The 27,272-nt window shown below is 37.6% G+C and overlaps 1 protein-coding gene across 2 annotated transcripts in view; it reads left to right on the top strand.

Moving 5' to 3' along the window:
• NPAT (nuclear protein, coactivator of histone transcription) overlaps positions 1-25,727 on the top strand; it is a 61,664-nt gene extending 35,937 nt beyond the window's left edge. The window contains exons 11-18 of one of the 2 annotated variants that reach the window (XM_059068536.2): positions 12,876-12,972; positions 13,587-13,715; positions 16,130-17,800; positions 19,903-20,018; positions 20,094-20,202; positions 22,769-22,829; positions 22,931-24,086; positions 25,332-25,727. In XM_059068536.2, coding sequence (XP_058924519.1) covers positions 12,876-12,972; positions 13,587-13,715; positions 16,130-17,800; positions 19,903-20,018; positions 20,094-20,202; positions 22,769-22,829; positions 22,931-24,086; positions 25,332-25,409 — 3,417 coding nt within the window. In that variant the 3' untranslated portion in view covers positions 25,410-25,727. The remainder of the gene's footprint in view (positions 1-12,875; positions 12,973-13,586; positions 13,716-16,129; positions 17,801-19,902; positions 20,019-20,093; positions 20,203-22,768; positions 22,830-22,930; positions 24,087-25,331) is intronic. The other variant, XM_067038885.1, reaches the window with a different exon arrangement.
• Positions 25,728-27,272: the final 1,545 nt, after the last annotated feature.

Genomic DNA, 27,272 nt, shown 5'->3' with positions numbered 1-27,272 from the left:
TATAAGTTTAAGGCATACAATATGATGATTTGATTTACATATATTAAAATTGCGTTATTTAGATGGTAAAAGTAATAAAACATTCCTAACCATCTAATAAATAACCAACTCTTCCAGATATCAGTAAAACACTTTTCCTGTATCCATACAACAATGTCATGTATTTCTTAGTATTTAATAATTAAAGATTCATTCGTGGTTATATTTTTGTGCAGTAAGCAGTACCGTACAGTGTATATAAAATAAATTACATTTCTTCTGCACCTGCTACACACTGTATAAAAATATAAAGAAACAAATAGTATGTTAAAGATACATGATGAATCCAAGTAATATTGAACAAAATAAAATGAACAAGACACTTTAAAAAAGAAAGGATACTAACTAAATGGATAATTGTCTGTGAGATTTATTGCTAAGAGAAGGAAGATAGGGGCTATAGTCACTTACTATTCAGTGAGAGTGAAGATGAAAGAGGGTGAGCTGGTAAAAGAAGAATTTAACAATATGAGTTTTAAGATTTGTCCAGGTGCAAATACCTTTCTGAAGAACAGCTGAGATTAGCCTTTTACTTGGACTCTCAGATAATACATTCAGTTTTGTTGCTGTGCCACAAAATGAATTCATTATAATGAATTTATGGTAGCAGTTTTCTTTCAGATGATGAATTCTGGGTGAAACCACTGAGGTTTTTTTTCTTTTTGTCAGTTCCTTCAGAATACTTAAAAAAAAATTTTTTTTTGATACATTTTCCCAAAGTGAAATTCAGTAAATTTAAGAAAACATGACAAGCTTTTGAAAGCAACCTTTAAATTATTTAGCAGTCTTCTTTAAAAAGCTTCTCTTAGCTTAATGTTCAACATATCCCCTGTTCTAAATTTTTATAACCTTCAACTCCTTACTTATATTTTCTCCACAAAATATTTAGGTACGTACCATAATCAAGACACTCTATTAGATACTGTGAGAGATTATAAGAAAGTGAACACAACACTGTTCATGGTGTTCATAATATTGTATATTGGGGAAAAGTTAAAAATTCAGATTTCAATAACTTTGAAAGTACAGCAATACATAATGCCCAATAGAGTAGTATATACATAAGCTTCACTAAGAGAACAGAGCCAGTTGTACAAATAGGTGAATTTTTAAAATGTTTTTACGTGTCTTTGTGTCCTTGGGGTAGGCAAGATTTCTTTGGCTACACAAATCACTGTGGTTTTTTTTAAGACTTCTGTAAAATTCAAAATATCCGCTTGTTAAAAGCATCATTAAAGAAAATTAAAAGGCAAACCACCAAGTACCTTTGGAACGTGTATTTCAAGATTCTTTCAATTCTGATTTTTTTTAAAGTTTAGACTGTAATAAGAAATTTACTAGAAAAATGTGTTTCTTCAGCAGTAACTTTTGTAAGAGGGTATGCACCAGTTCATAGTTTGATTAATATTGGATTGTTGGCTCTTGACATTATTTATATTACTGTAAATTTTCAAGTTCATCGCTACAGAAATATTTGTTCAAGCTCCTGACTTTCTCCTAAATCACATTTCATCAAGAATTACTGATGTTCTCTGTATATCTTCATTGTCAAATTTAACTGGTTCTTTAACTTCAAGTTTTTCTTTTCATTTTATGGCCATTTTTACTTTAAAAATCCAAGTTTTTAATCACTTCATGAGAGTTCCACCTTACCTCTTGCTCCACATGAATTTCCTATCTCTTGGGATCCAAATGTATGCTTCACCAAAATTGAAGAAAATATAGCATTGCAGAAGGATTGTCAGATAACTGAAATTGAGAATTTTTAAATCTTCAGCTATTAAAAGGAGACTAAATGAATACTCCTAGCCAGAGTGTACTGAAACTTCTTTGAAATAGAGTGTTTTAGCCAAAATTATTCTGTCAATTTTCTTATGAGAGTCATTTGAAAAGTTTATCATTCCATTAAATCAGTGATCTCCAAAAAAGTTCACATGTTCATAAACATGGAAATTAATTCAATAGTAAAGAAATACAAATTAAGACAACAGATTACTTTATGTCTTAGACTGATAATGCTTAAAAATATTGCCCATTATAGGTAAGAGCATGTACATTGTTACATGAACAGAACAAGCGTTCCTTTTTTTTTAATGGTGATATCATTTTATTCATTGCTATTTACCAATAAAACTGATTAGTATTACCCATCCTTTCAGTTTATATATACATAAATTATTTTTCTTTTTTTAAATTTTATTTTTATACAGCATGTTCTTATTAGTTATCTATTTTATACGTTTTAGTATATATATGTCAATCCCAATCTCCCAATTCATCCCACCACCACCACACCACCCCCTACGCCCACCCCCCTCCCCGCTTTCCCCCCTTTGTGTCCATACATTAGAACAAGCATTCTTTTTTTTTTTTAGTATTTCTTATAGCTTTTATTTTTTTTTTTAACATCTTTATTTGAGTATAACTGTTTTATAATAGTGTGTTAGTTTCTCCTTTACAACAAAGTGAATCAGTTATACATATGTTCCCATAACTCTTCCCTCTTGTGTCACCCTCCCTCCCACCCTCCCTATCCCACCCCTCTAGGTGGTCACAAAGCACAGAGGTGAACTCCCTGTGCTATGCTGCAGCTTCCCACTAGCTATCTAATTTACATTTGGTAGTGTGTATATGTCCCTGCCACTCTCTCACATCGTCACATCTTACCCTTCCCCCTCCCCATATCCTCAAGTCCATGCTCTAGTAGGTCTGTGTTTTATTCCCATCCTACCACTAATCTCTTCATGACATTTTTTTTTTTTTTTAGATTCCATATATATGTGTTAGCATACGGTATTTGTTTTTGTCCTTCTGACTTATTTCACTCTGTATGACAGATTCCAGGTCTATCCACCTCATTACAAATAACTCAGCTTCATTTCTTTTTATGGCTGAGTAATATTCCATTGTATATATGTGCCACATCTTCCTTATCCATTCATCTGTTGATGGACACTTAGGTTGCTTCCACGTCCTGGCTATCGTAAATAGAGCTGCAATAAACATTTTGGTACATGACTCTTTTTGAATTATGGTTTTCTCAGGGTATATGCCCAGTAGTGGGATTGCTGGGTCATATGGTAGTTCTATTTGTAGTTTTTTAAGGAACCTCCATACTGTTCTCCATAGTGGCGGTATCATTTTACATTCCCACCAACAGTGCAAGAGTGTTCTCTTTTCTCCACACCCTCTCCAGCATTTATTGTTTCTAGAGTTTTTGATGATGGCCAATCTGGCCGGTGTGAGGTGATATCTCATTGTAGTTTTGATTTGCATTTCTCTAATGATTAATGATGTTGAGCATTCTTTCATGTGTTTATTGGCTATCTGTATATCTTCTTTGGAGAAATGTCTATTTAGTTCTTCTGCCCATTTTTGGATTGGGTTGTTTGTTTTTTTGTTATTGAGCTGCATGAGTTGCTTATAAATTTTGGAGATTAATCCTTTGTCAGTTGCTTCATTTGCAAATATTTTCTCTCATTCTGAGGGTTGTCTTTTCATCTTGTTTACAGTTTCCTTGTTGTGCAAAAGCTTTTAAGTGTCATTAGGTCCCATTTGTTTATTTTAATTTTTATTTCTATTACTCTAGGAGGTGGGTCAAAAAGGATCTTGCTGTGATTGATGTCATAGAGTGTTCTGCCTATGTTTTCCTCTAAGAGTTTGATAGTGTCTGGCCTTACATTTAGGTCTTTAACCCATTTTGAGTTTATTTTTGTGTATGGTGTTAGGGAGTGTTCTAATTTCATACTTCTACAGGTAGCTGTCCAGTTTTCCCAGCACCACTTATTGAAGAGGCTGTCTTTTCTCCAATGTATATTCTTGCCTCCTTTATCAAAGATAAGGTGACCATATGTGTGTGGGTTTATCTCTGGGCTTTCTATCCTGTTCCATTGATCTATATTTCTGTTTTTGTGCCAGTACCATACTGTCTTGATTACTGTGGCCTTGTAGTATAGTCTGAAGTCAGGGAGCCTGATTCCTCCAGCTCCATTTTTCGTTCTCAAGATTGCTTTGGCTATTTGGGGTCTTTTGTGTTTCCATACAAATTGTGAAATTCTTTGTTCTAGTTCTGTAAAAAATGCCAGTGATAATTTGATAGGGATTGCATTGAATCTGTAGATTACTTTGGGTAATAGAGTCATTTTCATTATGTTGATTCTTCCAATCCAAGAACATGGTATATTTCTCCACCTATTTGTATCATCTTTAATTTCTTTCATCAGTGTCTTATAGTTTTCTGCATACAAGTCTTTTGTCTCCTTAGGCAGGTTTATTCCTAGATATTTTATTCTTTTTGTTGCAATGGTAAATGGGAGTGTTTTCTTAATTTCATTCTCAGATTTTTCATCATTAATGTATAAGAATGCCAGAGCTTTCTGTGCATTAATTTTGTATCCTGCTACTTTACCAAATTCATTGATTAGTTCTAGTAGTTTTCTGGTAGCATCCTTAGTATTCTCTATGTATAGTATCATGACATCTGCAAACAGTGACAGCTTTACTTCTTCTTTTCCTATCTGGATTCCTTTTATTTCTTTATTTTCTCTAATTGCTGTGGCTAGAACTTCCAAAACTAGGTTGAATAAGAGTGGTGAGAGTGGGCAACCTTGTCTTGTTCCTGATCTTAGTGGAAATGGTTTCAGTTTTTCACCATTGAGAACAATGCTGGCTGTGGGTTTGTCATATATGGCCTTTATTATATTGAGGAAATTTCCCTCTATGCCCACTTTCTGCAGGGTTTTTATCATAAATGGGTGTTGAATTTTGTCAAAAGCTTTCTCTGCATCTATTGAGATGATCATATGGTTTTTCTCCTTCAGTTTGTTGATATGGTGTATCACGTTGATTGATTTGCGTATATTGAAGAATCCTTGCATTCCTGGAATAAACCCCACTTGATCATGGTGTATGATCCTTTTAATGTGCTGTTGGATTCTGTTTGCTAGTATTTTGTTGAGGACTTTTGCATCTATGTTCATCAGTGATATTGGCCTATAGTTTTCTTTCTTTGTGACGTCTTTGTCTGGTTTTGGTATCAGGGTGATGGCCGCCTCATAGAATGAGTTTGGGAGTGTTCCTCCCTCTGCTATCTTTTGGAAGAGTTTGAGAAGGATAGGTGTTAGCTCTCCTCTAAATGTTTGATAGAATTCGCCTGTGAAGCTATCTGGTCCTGGGCTTTTGTTTGTTGGAAGATTTTTAATCACAGTTTCAATTTCAGTGCTTGTGATTGGTCTGTTCATATTTTCTGTTTCTTCCTGGTTCAGTATCGGCAGCTTGTGCATTTCTAAGAATTTGTCCATTTCTTCCAGGTTGTCCATTTTATTGGCATAGAGTTGCTTGTAGTAATCTCTAATAATCTTTTGTATTTCTGCAGAGTCAGTTGTTACATTTCCTTTTTCATTTCTAATTCTATTGATTTGAGTCTTCTCCCTTTTTTTCTTGATGAGTCTGGCTAATGGTTTATCAATTTTATTTATCTTCTCAAAGAACCAGCTTTTCATTTTATTGATCTTTGCTATTGTTTCCTTCATTTCTTTTTCATTTATTTCTGATCTGATCTTTATGATTTCTTTCCTTCTGCTAAATTTGGGGTTTCTTTGTTCTTCCTTCTCTAATTGCTTTAGGTGCAAAGTTAAGTTCTTTATTCGAGATGCTTCCTGTTTCTTAAGGTATGATTGTATTGCTATGAACTTCCCTCTTAAAACTGCTTTTGCTGTATCCCATAGGTTTTGGGTCGTCGTGTCTCCATTGTCATTTGTTTCTAAGTACTTTTTGATTTCCTCTTTGATTTCTTCAGTGATCACTTCGTTATTAAGTAGTGTATTGTTTAGCCTCCATGTGTTTGTATTTTTTACAGATCTTTTCCTGTAATTGATATCTAGTCTCATAGCGTTGTGGTCAGAAAAGATACTTGATACGATTTCAATTTTCTTAAATTTGCCAAGGCTAGATTTGTGACCCAAGATATGATCTATCCTGGAGAATGTTCCATGGGCACTTGAGAAAAATGTGTATTCTGTTGTTTTTGGATGGAATGTCCTATAAATATCAAGTAAATCCACCTTGTATAATGTATCATTTAAAGCTTGTGTTTCCTTATTTATTTTCATTTTGGATGATCTGTCCATTGGTGACAGTGGGGTGTTAAAGTCCCCTACTATGATTGTGTTACTGTCGATTTCCCCTTTTATGGCTGTTAGTATTTGCCTTATGTATTGAGGTGCGCCTATGTTGGGTGCATAAATATTTACAATTGTTAAATCTTCTTCATGGATCGATCCCTTGATCATTATGTAGTGTCCTTCTTTGTATCTTGTAATAGTTTTTATTTTAAAGTCTATTTTGTCTGATATGAGAATTGCTACTCCAGCTTTCTTCTGATTTCCATTTGCATGGAATATCTTTTTCCATCCCCTCATTTTCAGTCTGTATGTGTTCCTAGGTATGAAGTGGGTCTCTTGTATGCACCATATATTTGGGTCTTGTTATTGTATCCATTCAGCCAGTCTGTGTCTTTTGGTGGGACCATTTAATCCATTTACATTTAAGGTAATTATTGATATGTGCGTTCCTATTACCATTTCCTTAATTGTTTCGGGTTGCTCTTGTAGGTCTTTTCCTTCTCTTATGTTTCTTGCTTAGAGAAGTTCCTTTAGCATTTGTTGTAAAGCTGGTTTGGTGGTGGTGAACTCTCTCAGCTTTTGCTTGTCCGTAAAGGTTTTAATTTCTCCATCAAATCTGAATGAGATCCTTGCTGGGTAGAGTAATCTTGGTTGTAGGTTTTTCTCCTTCATCACTTTAAATATGTCCTGCCACTCCCTTCTGGCTTGTAGAGTTTCTGCTGAAAGATCAGATGTTAGCCTTATGGGGATTCCCTTGTGTGTTATTTGTTGTTTTTCCCTTGCTGCTTTTTTTTTTTTTTTTTTTTTTTTTTTTTTTTTTTTTCTGTATGTGGGCCTCTCACTGTTGTGGCCTCTCCCGTTGCGGAGCACAGGCTCCGGACGCGCAGGCCCAGCGGCCATGGCTCACGGGCCCAGCTGCTCCGCGGCATGTGGGATCTTCCCGGACCAGGGCACGAACCCGTGTCTCCTGCATCGGCAGGCGGACTCTCAACCACTGCGCCACCAGGGAAGCCCCCTTGCTGCTTTTAATATGTTTTCTTTGTATTTAATTTTTGACAGCTTGATTATTATGTGTCTCGGTGTGTTTATCCTTGGGTTTATCCTGTATGGGACTCTGTGCTTCCTGGACTTGGTTGACTATTTCCTTTCCTTATATTAGGGAAGTTTTCAACTATAATCTCTTCAAATATTTTCTCAGTCCCTTTCTTTTTCTCTTCTTCTTCTGGGACCCCTATGATTCGAATGTTGGTGCGTTTAATGTTGTCCCAGAGATCTCTGAGACTGTCTTCAGTTCTTTTCATTCTTTTTTCTTTCTTCTGCTCTGCAGTAGTTATTTCCACTATTTTATCTTCCAGGTCACTTATCCGTCCTTCTGCCTCAGTTATTCTGCTACTGATCCCGTCTAGAGTATTTTTCATTTCATTTATTGTGTTGCTCATCGTTACTTGCTTCCTCTTTATTTCTTCTAGGTCCTTGTGAACTGTTTCTTGCAATTTGTCTATTCTATTTCCAAGATTTTGCATCATCTTCACCATCATTATTCTAAATTCTCTTTCAGGTAGATTGGCTATTACCCCTTCATTTGTTAGGTCTGGTGTGTTTTTATCTTGTTCCTTCGTCTGCTGTGTGTTTTTCTGTCTTCTCATTTTGCTTATCGTACTGTATTTGGGGTCTCCCTTTTGCAGGCTGCAGGTTTGTATTTCTATCTATTTTTGTTGGCTGTCCCCAGTGGCTGAGGTTGGTTCAGTGGGTTGAGTAGGTTTCCTGGTTGGGGAGACCAGTGCCCCTGTTCTAGTGGATGAGGCTGGATCCCGTCTCCCTGGTGGGCAGGTCCACGTCTGGTGGCGTGTATGGGGATGTCGGTAGCCTTACTGTGATTCTAGGCAGCCTCTCTGCTAATGGATGGGGCTGTAGACCTGTCCTGCTCTTTGTTGGGTATAGGGTGTCCGGCACTGTTCGTTGCTGGTCCTTGAGTGAAGCTGGGTCTTGGTGTTGAGATGGAGATCTCTGGGAGATTTTCGCCATTTGATATTACGTGGAGCTGAGAGGTCTCTTGTGGACCAGTGTCCTGAGGTTAGTTCTCCCACCTCAGAGACACAGCCTTGACACCTGGCTGGAGTGCCAAGAACCTTTAATCCACACGGCTCAAAACAAAAGCGAGAAAAAAATAGAAAGGCAAGAAAGGAAGGAAGAAAGGAGGAAGGGAGGGAAGGAAGGAAGAAAGGAAGGGAGGAAGGAAGAAAGGAAGGGAGGAAGGAAGGAGGGAATAAAGAAAGGAAGGGAGGGAGGAAGAAAGGAAGGGAAGAAGGGAGGAAGGAACTAGGGAATAAAGAAAGGAAGGGAGGGAGGAAGGAAGGAAGGAGGGAATACAGAAAGGAAGGGAGGGAGGAAGGAAGGAGGGAATAAAGAAAGGAAGGAAGGGAGGAAGGAAGGAGGGAATAAAGAAAGGAAGGGAGGAAGGAAGGAGGGAATAAAGAAAGGAAGGGAGGAAGGAAGGAAGGAGGGAGGGAAATAGGAAAGAAAGGAGGGAAGAAAGGAAGAAAGGAAGGGGAGAAGACAAAATAAAGTAGGGTAAAATACAGTTATTAAAATAACAAGATAATTATTAAGAAGAAAAATTTCTATTAAAGAAAAAAACAAAAAAATGGTCGGTCTAACCCCAGGACAAATGGTGAAAACAAAGCTACACAGACAAAATCTCACACAGCAGCACCCACATACACACTCACAAAAAGAAAAAGGGGGAAAATAATAGTATATCTTGCTCCCAAAGTCCACTGCCTCAACCTGGGATATTTCGCTGTCTATTCACGTTTTCCACAGATGCAGGGCACTTCAAGCTGACTGTGGAGCTTTAACCCGCTGTTTCTGAGGCTGCTGGGAGGGACCTCCCCCTCTCTTTGTTCGCACAGCTCCTGGGGCTCAGCCCTGTACCTGGCCCCGCCTCTGCGCGCAGGTCGTCCCAGGGCGTGTGCCCTTCGCTCAGACAGGGTGGGGTCAAAGGAGCAGCGTTAATGGAGCAGCTGATTCGTGGTCTCTGGCTCACTCAGGCGGGGGTGGGGGGCGGGGGTGGGGCACGGATATGGTGGGAGTCCGCGGCGGCGAAGGCCGGCGTGACGCTGCACCAGCCCGAGGCGCACCGCGCGCTTTCCCGGGGAAGCAGTCCCAGGATCCCGGGACCCTGGCGGTGGCGGGCTGCACAGGCTCCCCGGAGGGCCGGTGTGGAGAGTGACCTGTGCTCTCACACAGACCTCTTGGTGGCGGCAGCAGCAACCCTAGCGTCCCACACCCGTCTCTGTTGTCCGTGCCGACAGCCGCAGCTCGCGCCCGTTTCTGGAGCTCCTTTATGTGGTGCCCTTAATTCCCTTTCCTCGCGCCCCAGGAAGCGAAGAGGCAAGAAAAAGTCTCTTGTCTCTTCCGCAGCTCCGCCCCCGTCCCTGGAGCTCCTCCAAGCGGCGCGCTTAAACCCCTCTCCTCGCGCAGCAGGAGGTAAAGAGGGAAGAAAAGGTCTCTTGCCTCTTCGGCAGCTCCAGACTTTTTCCCCCCGAACTACCTCCCGGCCAGCCACGGTGCACTAACCCCTTCAGGCTGTTTTCACTGCCAACTCTAGACCTTTCCCTTGGATCCGCCCGAGCAGAACAAGCATTCTTATACAACTTTTCTGGAAGGCTTCTTGACAGGATTTCTCAAAATTTTAAATGTGTATATTGTTTGACCTAGTAATTGCACTGATAAAATTAATCCCAAAGAATGAACAGATGCCTGGATAAAGATTTTCACGTGTTATTTACCATAACTGAAAATTAGAAAAAATGCAAATGTACAAAAGTGAGAATTGGCTAAATGTGGCAGAGTTCTATAAACAAAAGAGTTGTTTCCCTTTAGAAGGATAAAGGGATAAACGTTTAGTTTTGTACCCTACTAAAAAGACAGTATAGGGAATTTTTAAAAAGCAAAAACCCACAGGGGCTTCCCTGGTGGCGCACTGGTTAAGAATCCGCCTGCCAGCGCAGAGGACATGGATTCGAGCCCTGGTCCGGGAAGATCCCACATGCCATGGAGCAGCTAAGCCCGTGTGCCACAACTACTGAGCCTGCACTATAGAGCCCGTGAGCCACAACTACTGAGCCTACGTGCCACAACTACTGAAGCCTGCATGCCTAGAATCCATGCTCTGCAACAAGAGAAGCCACCACAATGAGAAGCCTGCACACCACAACAAAGAGTAACCCCCGCTTGCCACAACTAGAGAAAGCCCACGCATAACAACGAAGACCCAACACAGCCAAAAATAAATTTAAAAAAAGAAAGAAAAAAGCATAAACCCACAAGGACAGAGAAAGAATTTTTTTAGAATTTGAAATGGACAAGTGGTACCTGACTTAGCAGACCCAGGATTCTAAGCCAGTAAAGGCAAAGTTCAGGTAAAAGCCACTTTACAACACAGACATTCCAAAAGACTTGACTCTAGTACCTCTGCAAGTAAACGTAAAGATAGGGCTACAAACAGGATGGTAAGGTGTAAAGTTTAGGAAGTATATAGTTAAACTCCATATCTTTTCCCCATTCACAGTGTTCCTCAGAAACACTACTGTCAGCCATAAACTGTCCCAGCAAGAAATCTAACTCACTCAAATAAGAAAAACTAAAAATACAGATGGTTCTGTAATTATTCTACAGCTTAGACTATAGTTGACAAAGTCCCTGCCTCCTTATTGGCACAGGGTTTAAAGACAGCTTTTGGAATGCTGCTTTTAAGTATGAGCACATAAATAAGGATTGTCCAATATTTGAAAGAAGTACTTAAAATGAAGAGACAGGGACTTCCCTGGCGGTCCAGTGGTTAAGACTCTGTGCTTCCATTTCAGGGGGTCAACTTCTATCCGTGGTTGGGGAACTAAGATCCCCCATGCCACACAGCACAGCCAAAACTTTAAAACTTAAAAAATAATAAAATAAAGTGAAGAAACGAAAACAGGCAGATAAAAAGAGTGAGGTAGGTTTATATTGAAGGCCCTAGAAAGCAGTGTACAACAAACTTATATGAAGAAAGCAGGTTAAACAACATTATTAAACCAATCTCATAGAAAAATAGGTCAGAGGTGGAGGAATTGGATAAAGGTGGTCAAAAGGTACAAACTTCCAGTTATAAAATAAATAAGTACAGGGGATGCAGTGTACAACATGATGACTATAGTTAACACTGCTGTACGGTATACAGTTAACCCTTGAACAGCTTGGGGTTAGGGGTGCTGACTCCACATGCAGTCCAAAACCCACTTAAACCAAGGGGGAAGGGAGGGTGAGATAAACAGAGGTTGGGATTGACATACATACACTATTGATACTATGTATAAAATAGATAACTAATGAGGACCTACTGTGTAGCACAGGGAACTCTACTCAGTGCTCTGTGGTGACCTAAATGGGAAGGAAATCCAAAAAAGAGGGGATATATTTATACATATAGCTGTTTCACTTTGCTGTACAGTATAAACTAACACAATATAGTAAAGCAACTATACTCCAATAAAAATAAAATTTTTTTTTAAAACCCACTTAAGGGCTTCCCTGTTGGTGCAGTGGTTGAGAGTCCGCCTGCCGATGCAGGGACGTGGGTTCGTGCCCTGGTCCGGGAAGACCCCACATGCCACGGAGCAGTTGGGCCCGTGAGCCATGGCTGCTGAGCCTGTGCATCCAGAGCCTGTACTCTGCAACGGGAGAGGCCACAACAGTGAGAGGCCCACGTACCACCAAACAAACAAACAAACAAAAAAAAACCACTTAAAAGTTTACAGTCAGCCCTCCATATATACAGTTCTGCAAGTGCAGATTCAACCAACCTTGGATCTTGTAGTGCTGTAATACGTATCTATTGAAAAAATTCTGCATATGAGTGGACCTGCACAGTTCAAACCTATGTTGTTCAAGTGTCAACAGTATTTGAAAATTAAGAGAGCAGAATATTCTGGGGCTTCCCTGGTGGTGCAGTGGTTGGGAGTCCACCTGCCCATGCAGGGGACACGGTTCGAGCCCTGGTCTGGGAGGATCCCACATGCTGCAGAGCAACTAGGCCTGGGCACCACAGCTACTGAGCCTGTGCTCTAAAGCCCGTGCTCCGCAACAAGAGAAGCCAGCGCAATGAGAAGCCTGCACACCGCAACTAGAGAAAGCCCACGCACAGCAATGAAGACCCAACACAGCCAAAAATAAATAAATTTTTAAAAATAAATAATAAAAATAGAGAGTATATCCTAAGAGTTCTCACAAGGAAAAAAGTATTTTTTTCTTTTTCTCTCTTTTTTAAATATGTATATGAGGTGATGGATATTAACTAAGCTTATTTTGGTATCATTTCACAATATATGTAGGTCAGATCATTATGCTGTACACCTTAAACGTACACAGTGTTGTGTGTCAAGTAATAAAGAACATTATAGCATGGTTTTATTCTATATTTATTTTATTTTAATGTTTGGGGATATAGTCACCAAAGTGATTAATTAGTGGTATTAGGGAGCATTCACTTTCTATTTTCTAGTCTTCCTGTTTTAATTTGTTTTAAGTGAATAGTGTTACAATCAGAAGAAAATTTCTTGGAAGGGAATACTACATAAAAGGTACAAAATATCAGATGTCCTCTAATTACTTTGCTGGTATTAAACCATATTAATTCAATTAGGATCACTTTTTGTTTGTTTTTTGTTTTTGCAGAGTGAAATCCACATGTCTGAAGAAGCTATACAGGATATATTGGAACAGACAGAATCCGATCCAGCATTTCAGGCACTCTTTGATCTATTTGATTATGGTAAGTAGAACATTTCTGTCAAAGCAGTTAGGAGAAAAATGTTTCTCCAATTTCTCTGGAGAAAGAGCTTAAACAGAGTAAAACATTTCCCAGAGCATCTGGAAAAAGTTCCTATTTTCATTAAAGCAAACATATGGATATGAAAGTTTTTTTGTTGCTTTTTTGTTTTATTTTTTCTTAAAGTTACTTTAGCTGTAAAAATAAAGAACAGTTTTGGGGTGAGGGGGGGTTAGTTGTGGGCAGTTTTGCCAGTTATCAAAAATGTGTTGAGGTCTTCTATACATATATTATACTAAACACAGTTGGATAATACAAGAGGAATAAAAATATTTGTCTATTGCCCTAAATCTTATGGCCTAGTGCAGTAGTTCTCAAAGTGCAGTCTCTAAACCAGCAGACCAGCACTGTCTGAGAACATGTTAAAAATGCACTGGTCTAGTGGAAAAATTATACTTGTCAATGATATACAAGGCAACATGTGAAAAAGTATAATTAAAGGACTATAATTAAGTCCAAACTTTAACATCTGCTTGACCACTGTCAAGCTGTATGAATTGATGCTTATTTTTATTTTGGTCATTTAATCAATTGTTTCCCTATTCCCTTTTTAACAGGTAAAACAAAGAATAATAAAAATATATCACAAGGCATTTCCAGTCAGCATATGGAAACCAATCTCAATGTAGTCTTAGCAGGTGAAACTAACCTAGCAGTTAAAGGTTCTTTTGAAACAGAAGAATCTGGTAAGAATTTGATTTTGTTAATATCAATCTAAATCCTAATATCAGTCTCAAAATCTCAAAGGCAGAAAATGTTTAATTTGAAAGTTGTTCAAATTACCACATAGGTCATTTTTGTGTTTCTAAGTTTTCTCTCTTCATTTAAAAAGAAAAAAATTATTCCCACCCCTTTAGTACTTTGATTAAAAGGTGAATTTTTAGTACTTATTCCTTCATGGTGCAGTAGACATGCACAAATTGGTGTTAATAGTGTTGACCAGTTCAACCTGTTTGTAACATTTAACATAATTATTTTGAGACACATATTCAAATTCCTAATGTGTAAGGTTGGTTCATGGTATTAATCATCCAGCCTCGAAAGCAAGCTTAGCTGAGTGCTCAGTATCAATATCTCACTTATTTAGAGGAAATTATATACTTCCTGATAGTCCTGAATTATGGGTTTTATGAGGTTTTAGGTTATATTCCTATGTGTCTACTAAGTCAGTTCTTTATGTTTCTGCCTCCCATAGAGTACCAGTATGGTACATAATTGTCCCACAGTAACTACTTAAGAATGAGGGAGGGTAGTGAATATGTCTATCTTAGATCTTTTAAATATTGGCCAAGGGCTTCCCTGGTGGCGCAGTGGTTGAGAATCCGCCTGCCGATGCAGGGGACACGGGTTTGTGCCCTGGTCTGGGAAGATCCCACATGCCGCGGAGCGGCTGGGCCCGTGAGCCATGGCCGCTGAGCCTGAGCGTCCGGAGCCTGTGCTCCGCAACGGGAGAGGCCACAACAGTGAGGCCCGCTTACCACAAAAAATAAATAAATAAATAAATAAATAAATAAATAAATATTGGCCAAGTTTTAAAAAATTTCATTCTTGTGAAACGTAACGTATGCAGAAGTGCACAATAAGTGTACTTTAGCTCATTGAATTATAATCAAGCAAATACCCACATAACCATTTCTAAAGTCAAAAAATAGAATACCGCCAGCACCACAAAAACATCTCTTCATATCCCTTCGCAATCACTACTCCTTTCATCCCTGTTCCTCAAAGATAACCATTACCCTGGCTTCTCTCACATTATCCTGGCATCTCACACTTGCTAAACTGTATGCCTCTTTGGTACCACCTCTATCCATTTCTGTCTACACCAAGCTATGCCACAATAATCTTTTCTGTTCATCTATTCTTAAATGCCATGACCTTCCAGCTCCCTCAAAAGAGTTCATGGCTTCCAAGTTTCACATCACGCCTTCCAAAAACCAGTTTGGGAATATCTCAGACTATATTCCTACTTTGAGTCCATTGCCTGTACCCAAATCCAATCCTCCATTTCTTCTTAGGCTGAATTGTAGGAGGGCGTGTCTTTCTCATATATATTATGTGTGGAAGATTGTGCTTCAGATAAGCTCTACCCTGCACAAAATTAAATTTGAAATCCTATTTTCTCAGAAAGTCTCTTCCCACTTTGTTGAAACTGACTACCCCTGAATTTATGTGGCCTGTATATAATTTCCACTGGTTTCCCCAAAATAAGGATTCACATGTGCTCCATACCCACTATTATTTTACCAGTGTCACATTAACAGAATTTTATGATAGTTGATATACATTTTTCTGGATTTTTCCCAATATTTTTCATATTGTTAATTGTTACTGTTTTCTCTCCTAAACTGTGAATGATGTATGATACAGTATATCAGTATTTTCTCAAATGCCCTTTCTTCTTTTTCCAACTATTAACACTTTTATTTGTCAAGATCTCCTCGTACAATAACACATCCCATAGGCCAGAAAAGGTGCCTTTTGTTCCTATACTACTATGGTTTTTGGCATGTTTCATTATGACTTTCTGTCCTATGTCTGCCTCCCTTAGACTGATATCACCAAGGGCGGAGACTGGGTCATCCATCTTTGTGTCCCAGTACCGGTCATATGGTTGATCTTCAGTAAATGTATAATAAATGTTAAAGTGTACACAATAACATCAAATGTTGATCATGCAAAATGTACTTGGCCCCATTTCACCTTCAAGAATATATCAGATGAAGTATGGTCGGTAGAAATGGTAGAAGTTGAAAGATCAGTTGTTTTGAAAAGAGTAGGTTTGTAGCCAGTTTTTTTTTTATATTGGTACATATTAAATGTTCTTAAACATATATACTTTTTCCTTCATTGTGTCATCTGTTTTCTAAAAAGCTTGAAATATAATTTGGCACTTGTTAAAAATGGCATCAGTAATAAGAAAAGTACCTGTAAGTTTTTTGATACTCAAAAAATGAGAGAGTGAGTTTACCAGACTTCCACTTGCTGGTATGTCAAAGATTAGTTACTTCCTTGGCAAAATAGGTTTTATAGTAAAGATGACTACCTTAAAAGCTGTTACATACTCACCATATCTTTCTGCCATCCTAATATTTTACAGATGATCAATCTGGTCAACCCCCATTTTGTACATCCTATCAAAATGAAGACACATCAAATGTTTTGAAGAATGGCAGCAACCATGATGAGCTTAGACAGGAAGCCCAGGAACATTTTTCCCAGATAGACTCTAGCATCCAGAAAAAGTCCTTTAAAACAGTAGTATCTACTGAACAGAAGTGTAACCTTGATATCACCTTTGAGTCTGTGCCTAATTTGAATGACTTTAACCAAAGAGTAAACTCTGATGCCGAATGTAATCAGCATTGTGCTGAATTATACACCAATCAGATGTCTACTGAAACTGAATTGGCTATGGAAGTTGAAAAGAATTCTTTGTCTCCAAGTGTGCAGAATGAATCTCAATTACAGCCTGATCAGTCTGATATACCAATAACTTCATTTGTTTCCCTTGGTGGTGAAACTAACAATGAGAACTTAATTCTCTCTGGAGAAACTTCTCAGCTTTTATCCCAAAATATTCCTTTAACTGGAAAGCCATCTAAAAAAGGTCAATTTTGTGAAAGTTCTGACGATACAAGAAGACTTACAACTAATTTCCATGGTTCCAAGTCACCGGATTCTAGAGAAATACACCAGAGTAAAATTGAAATTAATAATGTGTTACCAGTTACATCACAGCAACTTTCAGATTGCCAAGATAATTCTTCACTTCAAAGTAAAATATTACCTGTGTCTGTTGAAGGTTCGGATTTAACTGTATCTGAACAAAAAGTAGAAATTCACCTTGGAAATTCAGTATCTTCAATTAAACAACCATCTAATGATTCGTCATCTGTTGAGTTAAATCGTACAGATCATGAGCCTCAGCCCTCCAAGTCTGAGAAAGTTGCTTTGGGTTCACAAGAGCCTTCATCTTCTGTAAAAGAAGATGGAGATAGTATTTTTCTCTCTTTAGGTGAAAATAACTGTGAGGAAGTTACATTGATACCCCCAGAAGCTAATCCTATAGAAGATATACGTTCTCTTCCTTCAGAATCTGTGTCTTCTTCAATGAGGGATTCTCACCCTGAGTCCCAGAATACTAGTGATAAACCTGCTGGCAACAAGTCAACAGAGATAGATGCATCAAATATAGTCTCTCTCAAAATTATCATCAGTGATGATCCATTTGTTTCCTCAGATTCTGAACTTAACAGTGCTGTTTCTAGTATCAGTGGAGAAAACTTGCCAACTATAATTTTGTCTTCTCCTGCTAAATCACCTGCCAGAAATGCAGAATTAGTTAAATGCCTGTCTTCAGAAGAAACCACAGGTGCTGTCTCATCTGCTGAAGGAATTGGGGATTCAGCCTCAATGGAACAGAGCCTTTTAGCACTCAAACCTGAAGATTCTACAGTAAACAACACTCAGAATGAAGACAGCATTGCTTTTTCAGCCAGTGTTACACCATGTGTTTCCAAGGATGGAGGATACATACAGTTAATGCCAGCTACAAGCACAACTTTTGGCAATTCAAATAACATTCTGATAGCTACTTGTGTAACTGATCCAACAGCCTTAGGAACAACTGTCAGTCAGTCGAATGTGGTGGTGTTGCCTGGAAATTCTGCACCTATGTCTGCTCAACCACCACCTCAGTTACAGACACCCCCAAGGTCAAACAGTGTATTTGCTGTCAACCAAGCTATGTCACCCAGCTTTTCACAAGGTAACTTTAGAACATATTGAAGTTCATTTCTTTGGAATGGAATCTAATTTCTCTTGTGTGTGCTCTTATTGACTAGAAGGTAATAAATCATGGGTGAGAGTATAAGAAAATATTCAGAAATTTGTGATTATGGCTTCTCCTTATAGAATTCAATCAAAATTTTTTTTTAATCTAAGCTATGGAATTCAGTGGTTTCATTTTTTATTTTTCTTTCCATAGTTACTTCTCAATCCATGGCTAAGCTATCAATACAAGAAAAAGAGGGGGTGGGGGAAGAATAATTCATCGAATAACCATACACCTACTAAAACCCAGTGTTGTGGGAGATTTTTCTTAAATAGTTATTATAGTCTTAGTTTTCAAGGAATTTATTACCTATTTGGAAAGACTTTCAAGACACAACTTGAATTTCTCCCTGCATTAATACCCTTTGTAATTTCTCACTATCTTCCACATTTGAAAATTGATCCCTGTCTTTAGAATTCTTTGTTTATAGGAGCACTTGTGGCATTTATTACATGCCATTTTATGTGTAGTTAGTGATTGACATGCCTGTCATAGTGGTCGTTCTTGATTATGTGTTCCTTGAAGGTGGAGTTTATGGCACATTCATGTACACTTCCTTAGATATTGATTCCCAAACTCCTTTCCCCTCTTTCTTTTTTTGCATTTAAGCATACAATTAAATCAGATTAAATATCAGCAATTAAGTATTAAGCCTGATGTATCTATTTCAAGTTCTGTTTAAAATAAGATAAAGGGGGCTTCCCTGGTGGCGCAGTGGTTGAGAATCCGCCTGCCGATGCAGGGGACACGGGTTCGTGCCCCGGTCCGGGAGGATCCCGCATGCCGTGGAGCGGCTGGGCCCGTGAGCCATGGCCGCTGAGCCTGCGCATCCGGAGCCTGTGCTCCACAACGGGAGAGGCCACAACAGTGAGAGGCCCGCGTATCGCAAAAAAATAAATAAATAAATTAAATTAAATAAGATAAAGGAGGGAGCAAAATTGGTAGAAAAGGTGGAACTTGAGCTGAAGCTTAGAGAAATAAGGTAGTATTTGCAGTAAAAGGAAGGGAATCTTAAGCAGCACAAGGATAGGTAGGTATTTGAGAGACTGAGGTAGGTGTTCATGAAAGTGAGGAGATCAGCCTTACAGGATAAGTTAATAAATTTATTAGGAAAAGATTCATTTACAGGGCAGGGTTAAATTATGATAGCCATAGACTATATTGTTGACTTCCCCATGTAAACATTGTATTTTCTCCCACAGTTTTGACGGGTTGCTCACTTATCTGGACCCTTTTTGACAAATACCACTGAGATAATATCATAGTTTGGGGTTGTGAGTAAGTCTTAGACTGTCAGTATTCAGTTTGGACCCTTATTTTCTGGTAAAAGATTCAGACTTGAAACCTGCACTACCAATTTTTTGATCAATTTCACTATTCTTTCTAGAGGAATCAAGTACAATTAAAACATGTTCTCCTGGCTATAGAGTCTTCTGGCTGTAGAGTCTTATGCTTACTCATGATGTTTACCTTGACTAACTGCCATAGGAATAATATTCAGATTGACTTTTTCTTAATTTGTTAGCCTTGCTGTTGTCCCTAAATTAATTTTTTTAAAGGAGAGTAGATTATATGAAAAACTGATTATAATTATATAGAATTTATTTCAAATTAATAATTACTGGGGCTTCCCTGGTGGCGCAGTGGTTGAGAATCCGCCTGCCAATGCAGGAGACACGGATTCGAGCCCTGGTCCAGGAAGATCCCACATGCTGCGGAGCAACTAAGCCCGTGTGCCACAACTACTGAGCCCACACGCCACAACTACTGAAGCCTGCACGCTCTAGGGCCTGTGCTCCACAACAAGAGAAGCCACCGCAATGAGAAGCCTGCGCACCACAACAAAGAGTAACCCCTGCTCGCCGCAACTAGAGAAAAGCCTGCACGCAGCAACAAAGACCCAAGCAGACATAAATAAATAAATCAACAAATAAATAAATTTATTTTTAAAAAACACAAAACCTTTAAAATATAATAATTACTTTGTTGTCTTGTGTTTATTCCATTTTATTGAGAATTGTTGGGTTTTTTTTTAGGATCCGCCATTATAATTGCTTCTCCAGTCCAACCTGTACTTCAGGGAATGGTGGGAATGATCCCTGTATCTGTGGTTGGACAGAATGCAAATACCTTTTCGACTTCTCCTCGGCAGGTGAGATTTATGAACTGAAAATGGCTCGGTGCTGCTTTTCAAACAAAGTATAATTAATGGCTTCTTCTCGTCCAGGTCCTTCATATGCCTTTGGCAGCACCTGTTTGCAATAGAAGTATCCCTCAATTCCCTATCCCTCCAAAATCTCTGAAGACTCAGGGACTAAGAAACAAGCCTTGTACAGGTACATTTTTAAGTTCATTCATGTCAGCTTTATGTGTGTGTACTCTGTTGTTTGCAGCAATATGACGGTATTTTTTTTTTTTTTTTGGAATACTAATAACTTTCCTAACAGGTGGTTGTCCAACCTTTGCTTAAAGTTTTTTGCAGTGATTTTTTAAAAAAGAAAAAGACAAATGGAACAAAACAGAGTTTAGAAAAAGACCGTGTATTTATAGCAACTTGTACATAGTAGAGGTAATGTCAGAAGTCAGAAGGGATAGGATGGTTTGTTTAGTAAATGAAATCTATTGGCTATTATATATATTACAGGGAAAAAAATAGATCTCTTCCTTACAACATATATAAAGGTATGAACTCCAAGATGATTAACACCTGAAAGTGAAAAGCAAAACAAATAATGAAAGAAAATGTAAGAGAATATCCAGATGATGCTGGGATAAAAGATTGCTTTTGAAAAATGAAAAAATTTGATAATGCTGACTACTCCAAAATTAAGGATTTAGTTCAATGAAAGATAACATATACAAAGTAACATGAGATTTTCATTTATGAATGAAAATATTGATGAATGTTGTGGTGAGTTCTCAAACTTCTCTACCTCAGACTTCTCCATTTTCATGGGTGACAAAATGCCCATGTTGTTAACCTAACAACACCCTAACCCTCAGAATTGTTGACCCCTTTCATTTCTAAGTCTTTAATCTTCACTTAAGCCAACCTGTCCCATAGCTTTACCTTTAATTTTTCACTACTTGTTATTAGCCCTATATAATTTTTAACGGTCAATAACCTCTCTCAGAATACTCACATTTCTGTATATCCATTGAATCGCTTTTCAACCAATGAGAGCTCCTATTACTTGAATCCTTACCTTAACCTGAATTTTCACTTCCTTTCTGCATTCATTTCCTTCCCTATCCAGGCTAAACCCCACAACCCACCACATCAGCCACTTTTCCCAGTACTCTTAAACACCTTCATATTCACATTCTTTGACCATATCCACTTAATACCCTCTAGCCCTGGATCTGTCCAGCCAACCATGTTTCTGCCTTTACACCTGGGCTTCTTAGCATTGCTTTAGAAGTGATTCCATTCAATAACACTTAAAACTTTCTCACCCTCACTGCCACTTAGCAATTATTTCAAATGTCTACCTATCTTCTTTCTCTCCCATTCCTCCTTAATAGTATTTCAGACTTCCACAGGTCTTCTCGGATCTATCCAGTCACCGCTTTCCTTACTCTAGGCCAATGATTTTGATTTTTATTGGTAGTAAACTCCATTTTCTCACATTACTCCAATTTAATATGTAACTGTTCATCTAAATCATTCTTCCCTTTTCCCTTCTTAGAGGAATGATTATCTCATTCTAAGGTTAATGCAGGCTACCTTCTCTCTTCTGTGTATCTTCAACTTTTCTTTTTTGGCTTCTTCTCTCTGTGGCTGTCCAACTATGGATACAAGGATCATTCCCATCATTCCTTTAGGTTTTTCACATCTGGCAACCCTTTATCCCCGATCCCTCTTATTTCCCATTACTTCTTCATATTATTGTCCTTTCTCATGTTTCCACTAAAACTGTTTAAAGTCACCAGTAGCCTCCTAATGCTGCCATATGCATTGGATGTTTTCCATTCTTACTTTACTTCCCTCTAACAGTTAATACTATTGGTGGCTTCTAGAACTACTGTGCTCCTCCCGTTCTAATTTTATGTAACTTAAGATCCACATACTCTACATATCTAAGTCTCACCTCTTCTTCCTCAAAAACCTCTTCTGCCTACCTTTCCCTCTTGGTTAATATCACCATTTATTCCTGATTTACTGTTCATATCCATGCGAATGCCCATTACTGTCTCTTAAGACCTTCATCATCTCCTACCTTGAATGTTTATAGCAATCTAACTAGAATTTCTATTTCCACTTTTCTTTCTTCTCTAGTTCATCTTCTACACTGCTGCCAGAGTGACTTCCTAAAACAAATCTATTCATGCATCCTCCCTATTTAAAACTCTTAAGGATTCTCTAAAAAACCTTTTGCATAATACCCAAGGTCCTACATGATATCATCTTTGCTTTCGTTTCTGGCTTCATATCTTGCTGCCCTTCCACATAAACTCATAAGTCCATGGACATAAAAATATGGCTATTAAAACTCCAGAGCATGTGCTCTGAGTGACATAGGCTTACAAACATGACAGTTAAATGGGCAGAATTTTTAAATAGGCATAATACAGTGTTTTCTTTAAGTAAGTAACTTTTTGGATCTAAGTAGTACCCTTAAATGCTACATTGAGCATACTAATTTGTATATTTGCCTGAAGTTAAAGCAAGTCATTTGCTCCATATTTATATTTCCTCAATAACATGAATGAGTGATTGTCTCGTGTATATTGCAAGGCTGCTTTTTTAGACCCAGTATGTGAAAGTATTTCATTTGTACATTAGCTATAGCTTAAATTTTTCTCCTGGTGTCTGATACTGTGGTCTGTTCTGTTTTCTTTCAGAGAAATATACTTTCAGGAATGTTTTTCTTTTCTAATTAACTTAATTTATAATTCCAGGAAAACAGGTAAATAATTTGGTGGATTCATCAAGTCACTTAGTTGGATGCCATGTACAACGGTGAGCATAAAAGTAGTTTCTATCATAGAGTATTTGAATGCTCAAGTTAAAAGCATGAAGAATTTCTTTATGTTGCTAAGTAAAATTTTTTTTCCTTGTAGAACTGAAGTTCCTGACAAGAATATGGCCACAGATCTTGGGAAAAAATTGGAAGAAATAACAGTTCCCTTCTCAGTAGAAAGTATAGTTCCAACTAGCAAAACCTTTGAAAGCCACAGGCGTGTGCTCTGTTTTGATAGCACTGCTTCTCCTGTGGCGAATACACAGGGGACAAATCATAAGACGGTGTCCCAAAACAAAGAAAGGAATGACATTTCATTTTCTAATCTTGACTTACCCATTGTTTCCTCCACCTTAAAACCCCCTTCTAATAATGCTGTCAAAAGAGAGAGAGAGAAACCTCCTGTGCCTAAGATTTTATCTAAATCAGAAACTGCCATTAGCCGACATAGCATAAAAGAAACTCAATCAGAAAAGAAAGTTTCACCAACAGAAACTATACTTGAATCTTTCCATAAAGCAACAGCTAATAAGGAGAATGAACTATGCAGTGATGTGGAAAGGCAGAAAAATCCAGAAACTTCAAAACTGTCTAATGGGCAGCAAAATGGGGGTGTACGGAATGAGAAAACTATAGCTTCACTGCAAGAGCTAACCAGAAAACAAGGCACATCCTCAAACAGTAAAAATGTCATTTCAGTAGGTGCGCCTGTGAAGGATTTAAAACAAGAACAAACCAAGTCTGCCAGTTCTTTGATTAACCCACTCACCAAACATACCACAGAAATGTTACAAGATATTCAGTGGCATAGCCCAGTAAATAGACTCGCTGATAGTACTGATTTATCTGTACCCCGGACATCCGGCTCAGGAGCAGGGGAAAAACATAAAGAAGAACCTGCAGATGTTATCAAGGTCCCTTCTAGTAGGCGTTATGGTGAAGACAGTAGCACACCCAAAGTAATGGTCCCTCCTGTCACCCCAGACTTGCCCGCCTGCAGCCCTGCCAGTGAAACAGGGAGTGAAAACAGTGTAAACATGGCTGCCCATACATTAATGATTCTCTCCAGAGCAGCCATCTCTAGGACTACTTCAACTACTCCTCTAAAAGACAATACACAACAATTTAGAGCATCTTCAAGGAGCACCACAAAAAAGCGGAAAATCGAGGAATTAGATGAGCGTGAACGACACTCGCGTACTTCTAATAAAAGTCTTGCAAATTCATCAATACCAATGAAAAAGAAGAAAATTAAGGCAAGTTTGAAAGTCTTAATTTCAAAACCACACCTTGCCCTTCCTTCAGTGCTCAGATTAAAGATCTCATCATTTTTTGCCATAGCTACCTAACTGAACATTTTGGTCAAGAATAGCTTTGAATTTTGATTGACAAAATACATTCTCTAGCAGTATCTCTCAGCCAGTGTGGTACTCAGAAGTTATCTAGATGAAACATAGCATTTTCAAAATAGTTGCTAAGGCATGTATTTATAAACATCTTCCTTGGTAAAAGGAGGTTTTTGTTTTCTGTCATGGTAGGACCCAAGGTTTGGTGGGGAGAATGACATAACACATGAAAAATTGGGAAGCCATTATTGTATATGGAATTACCAAGTGAAAACTGCTTTGCAACTCCTCCATTTTTTCCACATGTCCTACCAACTCTTCCATAGATTCTAATATAAATTAATGTGTTGGAGCAGTATAAAAATTAAATTTACCTGTTTCTTCTTTAACCACGGTTATCTGTAGGAAAGTAATGTAGGATTATCATTAAGAAATTAAAGCCATTTTTCCTAAATCTGTTTAGCCATTTAGTAAGTGGATTGAACAGAAAGGTTTAAAATGTCATAGAGGAAGTATTGTGTCAGGGAAAGAATCTTGGCTCTGCTGCCTTGCAAGCCTGGGTTGAATCCTGCATCTCCTGCTTATTGGTTCTTGACTATTGTTAAGCCCATAACATCTGAGTCTGAGCTGCATCATTTGACATGAGGTTACCACACATCTTACCCAGTGGCTGTGAGGACTAAATGCAGTGTTTGTAAAGTGCCTAGAGTATGTTAAATGTTTGGAACTAGAAAAGTACCTGTTAACTCTTAAAATCTTAGTAAAGCTTTCCAAAGCTTACAGTTTAGCAATAATGACCACCTTATAAAAAGCATGTTCTCTCTTGTCTCATTCAACATTCATACACTCTGAATTTGTATAATGTCTTGTGCTCTAAAATAATGAAATATCATTGAAGTATATTTTATTAACCTTGGATTTATAAAAATTGTCTCTACTTCTCTGTATAACTAAAATGCTAATGAACTAAACTGTTTTGGCAAAAACTTTGGTAGTATATGAAAGTACCTGATATGAGGGTCTATGTGACTTAATAAGAAAGCTAGCTTTTTGGCCTTGTTTGAGTTCAATATGTTAACTTAGGTTTATTTTTTCTTTCTTTCTTTCTTTTCTTTTCTTTTTTTTTTTTCCTTTTTTTTTTTTTTTTTTTGACAGAAAAAGAAGCTACCCAGTTCATTTCCAGCTGGAATGGATGTGGACAAATTTTTGTTATCATTGCATTATGATGAGTAAATATTCTGAACATATAAGAACAGTAGCTATTTAAAACTACTATTCCTTAAACTATGAGTGTAGGGAATGAGACACTGACAGAATCTGAAAGCATGACCTGCACTTTCATTGTACTGAAATTTCACTTTATTTCTAAATCAGGCTGTTTCTAAAGCAGCTTCCTAGTTTGTAAATAGCTTTACCTTGGTATATTTTTATTGTGGAAAAAACATTTGCAGAAATGTGAGTAAAGCCAATCTGCAAAACTGTATATCTTTGACAATTGTATATTGTAAATACTGTGTAAATCTTGTTGAAATAGAGCTTAAATCAACCTAATGTTCTTACATTGTATTTTTTGGCTTCTTATGATCTCTAATTCTGAGGCTTATTCATTTGGAATAGTTTCTCACTTTGAGTGGGAAAAGTATACTTTTCTTTATAAATTGCCTTCAGTAATTGTCCCACAAGATATCTGAAGACATAGCCACTAATTAGTACAAGAGTGATAATGAATTCATATGGTAATAAAGTAACCAGAAATTAACAATTTGGGGTTTTTTTCTAGAGTGAATACTTTGCCGCCCATTCTTATAATTGCAGTAAAGATAATGTTCCTAAAATTGCACACTTTATTTCTTCTGGTTGTTCTGGTCTCTTTGTTTTAAAGAGAGAATTTTGTAAGCCATTTGAGTGTTCTGATCTTTTGTTTATAACTTCTAAGATCTTTTACATAACTTTAAGCGTTTAGACTGTTGAGCCATAAAAAGTTTGGTTATGTAGTAGTTGAGATTTCTTGCTATGTATATACTTTTCCCCTAAATACTGGGGATTTAAAGAACTGCACTAATTCATAGAACTTTTTACATAGTAGAGACCAATGCACATTTAATTTAAATCTTGTGTTCTATGTTAAAGCTTGTACGCAGGATTATCTTCTGTTGTCCTTTTAGAAAGCCATGTCCATCATAAGATGTAAAAAGAGAAATCATACTTTTCTATTTTAATTTAGTTTCTCCTAAAATGGGCTATGTTACACTCGGGTATAGTACGTTGTCTCTGTACCCCTTAAAGTATTATAGAGTTTCCCTCAGAAAGTCCTTAAGGAGAATGAAAGAAGTGCCTTCTCTGTATTAGACTCACACACATCAGTCAAGTTGAAGAATTGGTTTAAACCTTTAAATGAGTACAGAAATTATAATTCGTACCAATTGTGCCTAGATCTTAAAGTATGTTCTCTTAAGTGCTTTCTGTTTTGTTAAATATCAGTATACTAAGGGTTTCTTTCTGCAGTTGTATATATTTATGAGTCATTTTCCTCAACCATTTTTTAAAAAATACTGGACCTTTAGAAAACTAAATCCATCCTACTCTTACACTACATTTCTCAGTGTGGAAATCACGTCTTACTAGCTGAACCTTACTGCAGAAATTTGTGTTGTAATAAATTTTTATGATGTAGCAGCGGTCTGTTCCTAAGGAACCCGGAATTAGTACAGTTAATGTTTATTTAACTCAGCTTGATACTGTACTACAGTTAGGTTTGAATAAATATTTTCATTAACTTCAAAAGTTTGAATTCCTTCATATTGGCAATCATTCTCTTTTAGATACTTTGAAGAAATTCCTTTACAAGTCAATTCTTGTTTTCGGAAGTTTACATAATGCTGAAAATTATAGATTTTCTTCTCATTCAGTTAATTTGTATGTGCTAAGAATTCGTATACAAATAAGCTCACTTTCTTCAGGATTCTTAGTTCACTAGCCAGGAGCCACTATAGTCCAAAGACAACTTGTATTTGGAGCTTTCATTTATGTTCAAGAACAAAACCATAGTCCTCATTTTATCCTAAAAGTCCCAATGTGCTAGACTTAATTATTGTA

This window comes from Kogia breviceps, chromosome 7 (assembly GCF_026419965.1).
Source record: "Kogia breviceps isolate mKogBre1 chromosome 7, mKogBre1 haplotype 1, whole genome shotgun sequence".
Taxonomy (NCBI): Eukaryota; Metazoa; Chordata; class Mammalia; order Artiodactyla; family Physeteridae; genus Kogia; species Kogia breviceps.
Note: the sequence above shows the minus strand (reverse complement) of the source record. Positions and strands in the feature narration are given on the sequence as shown.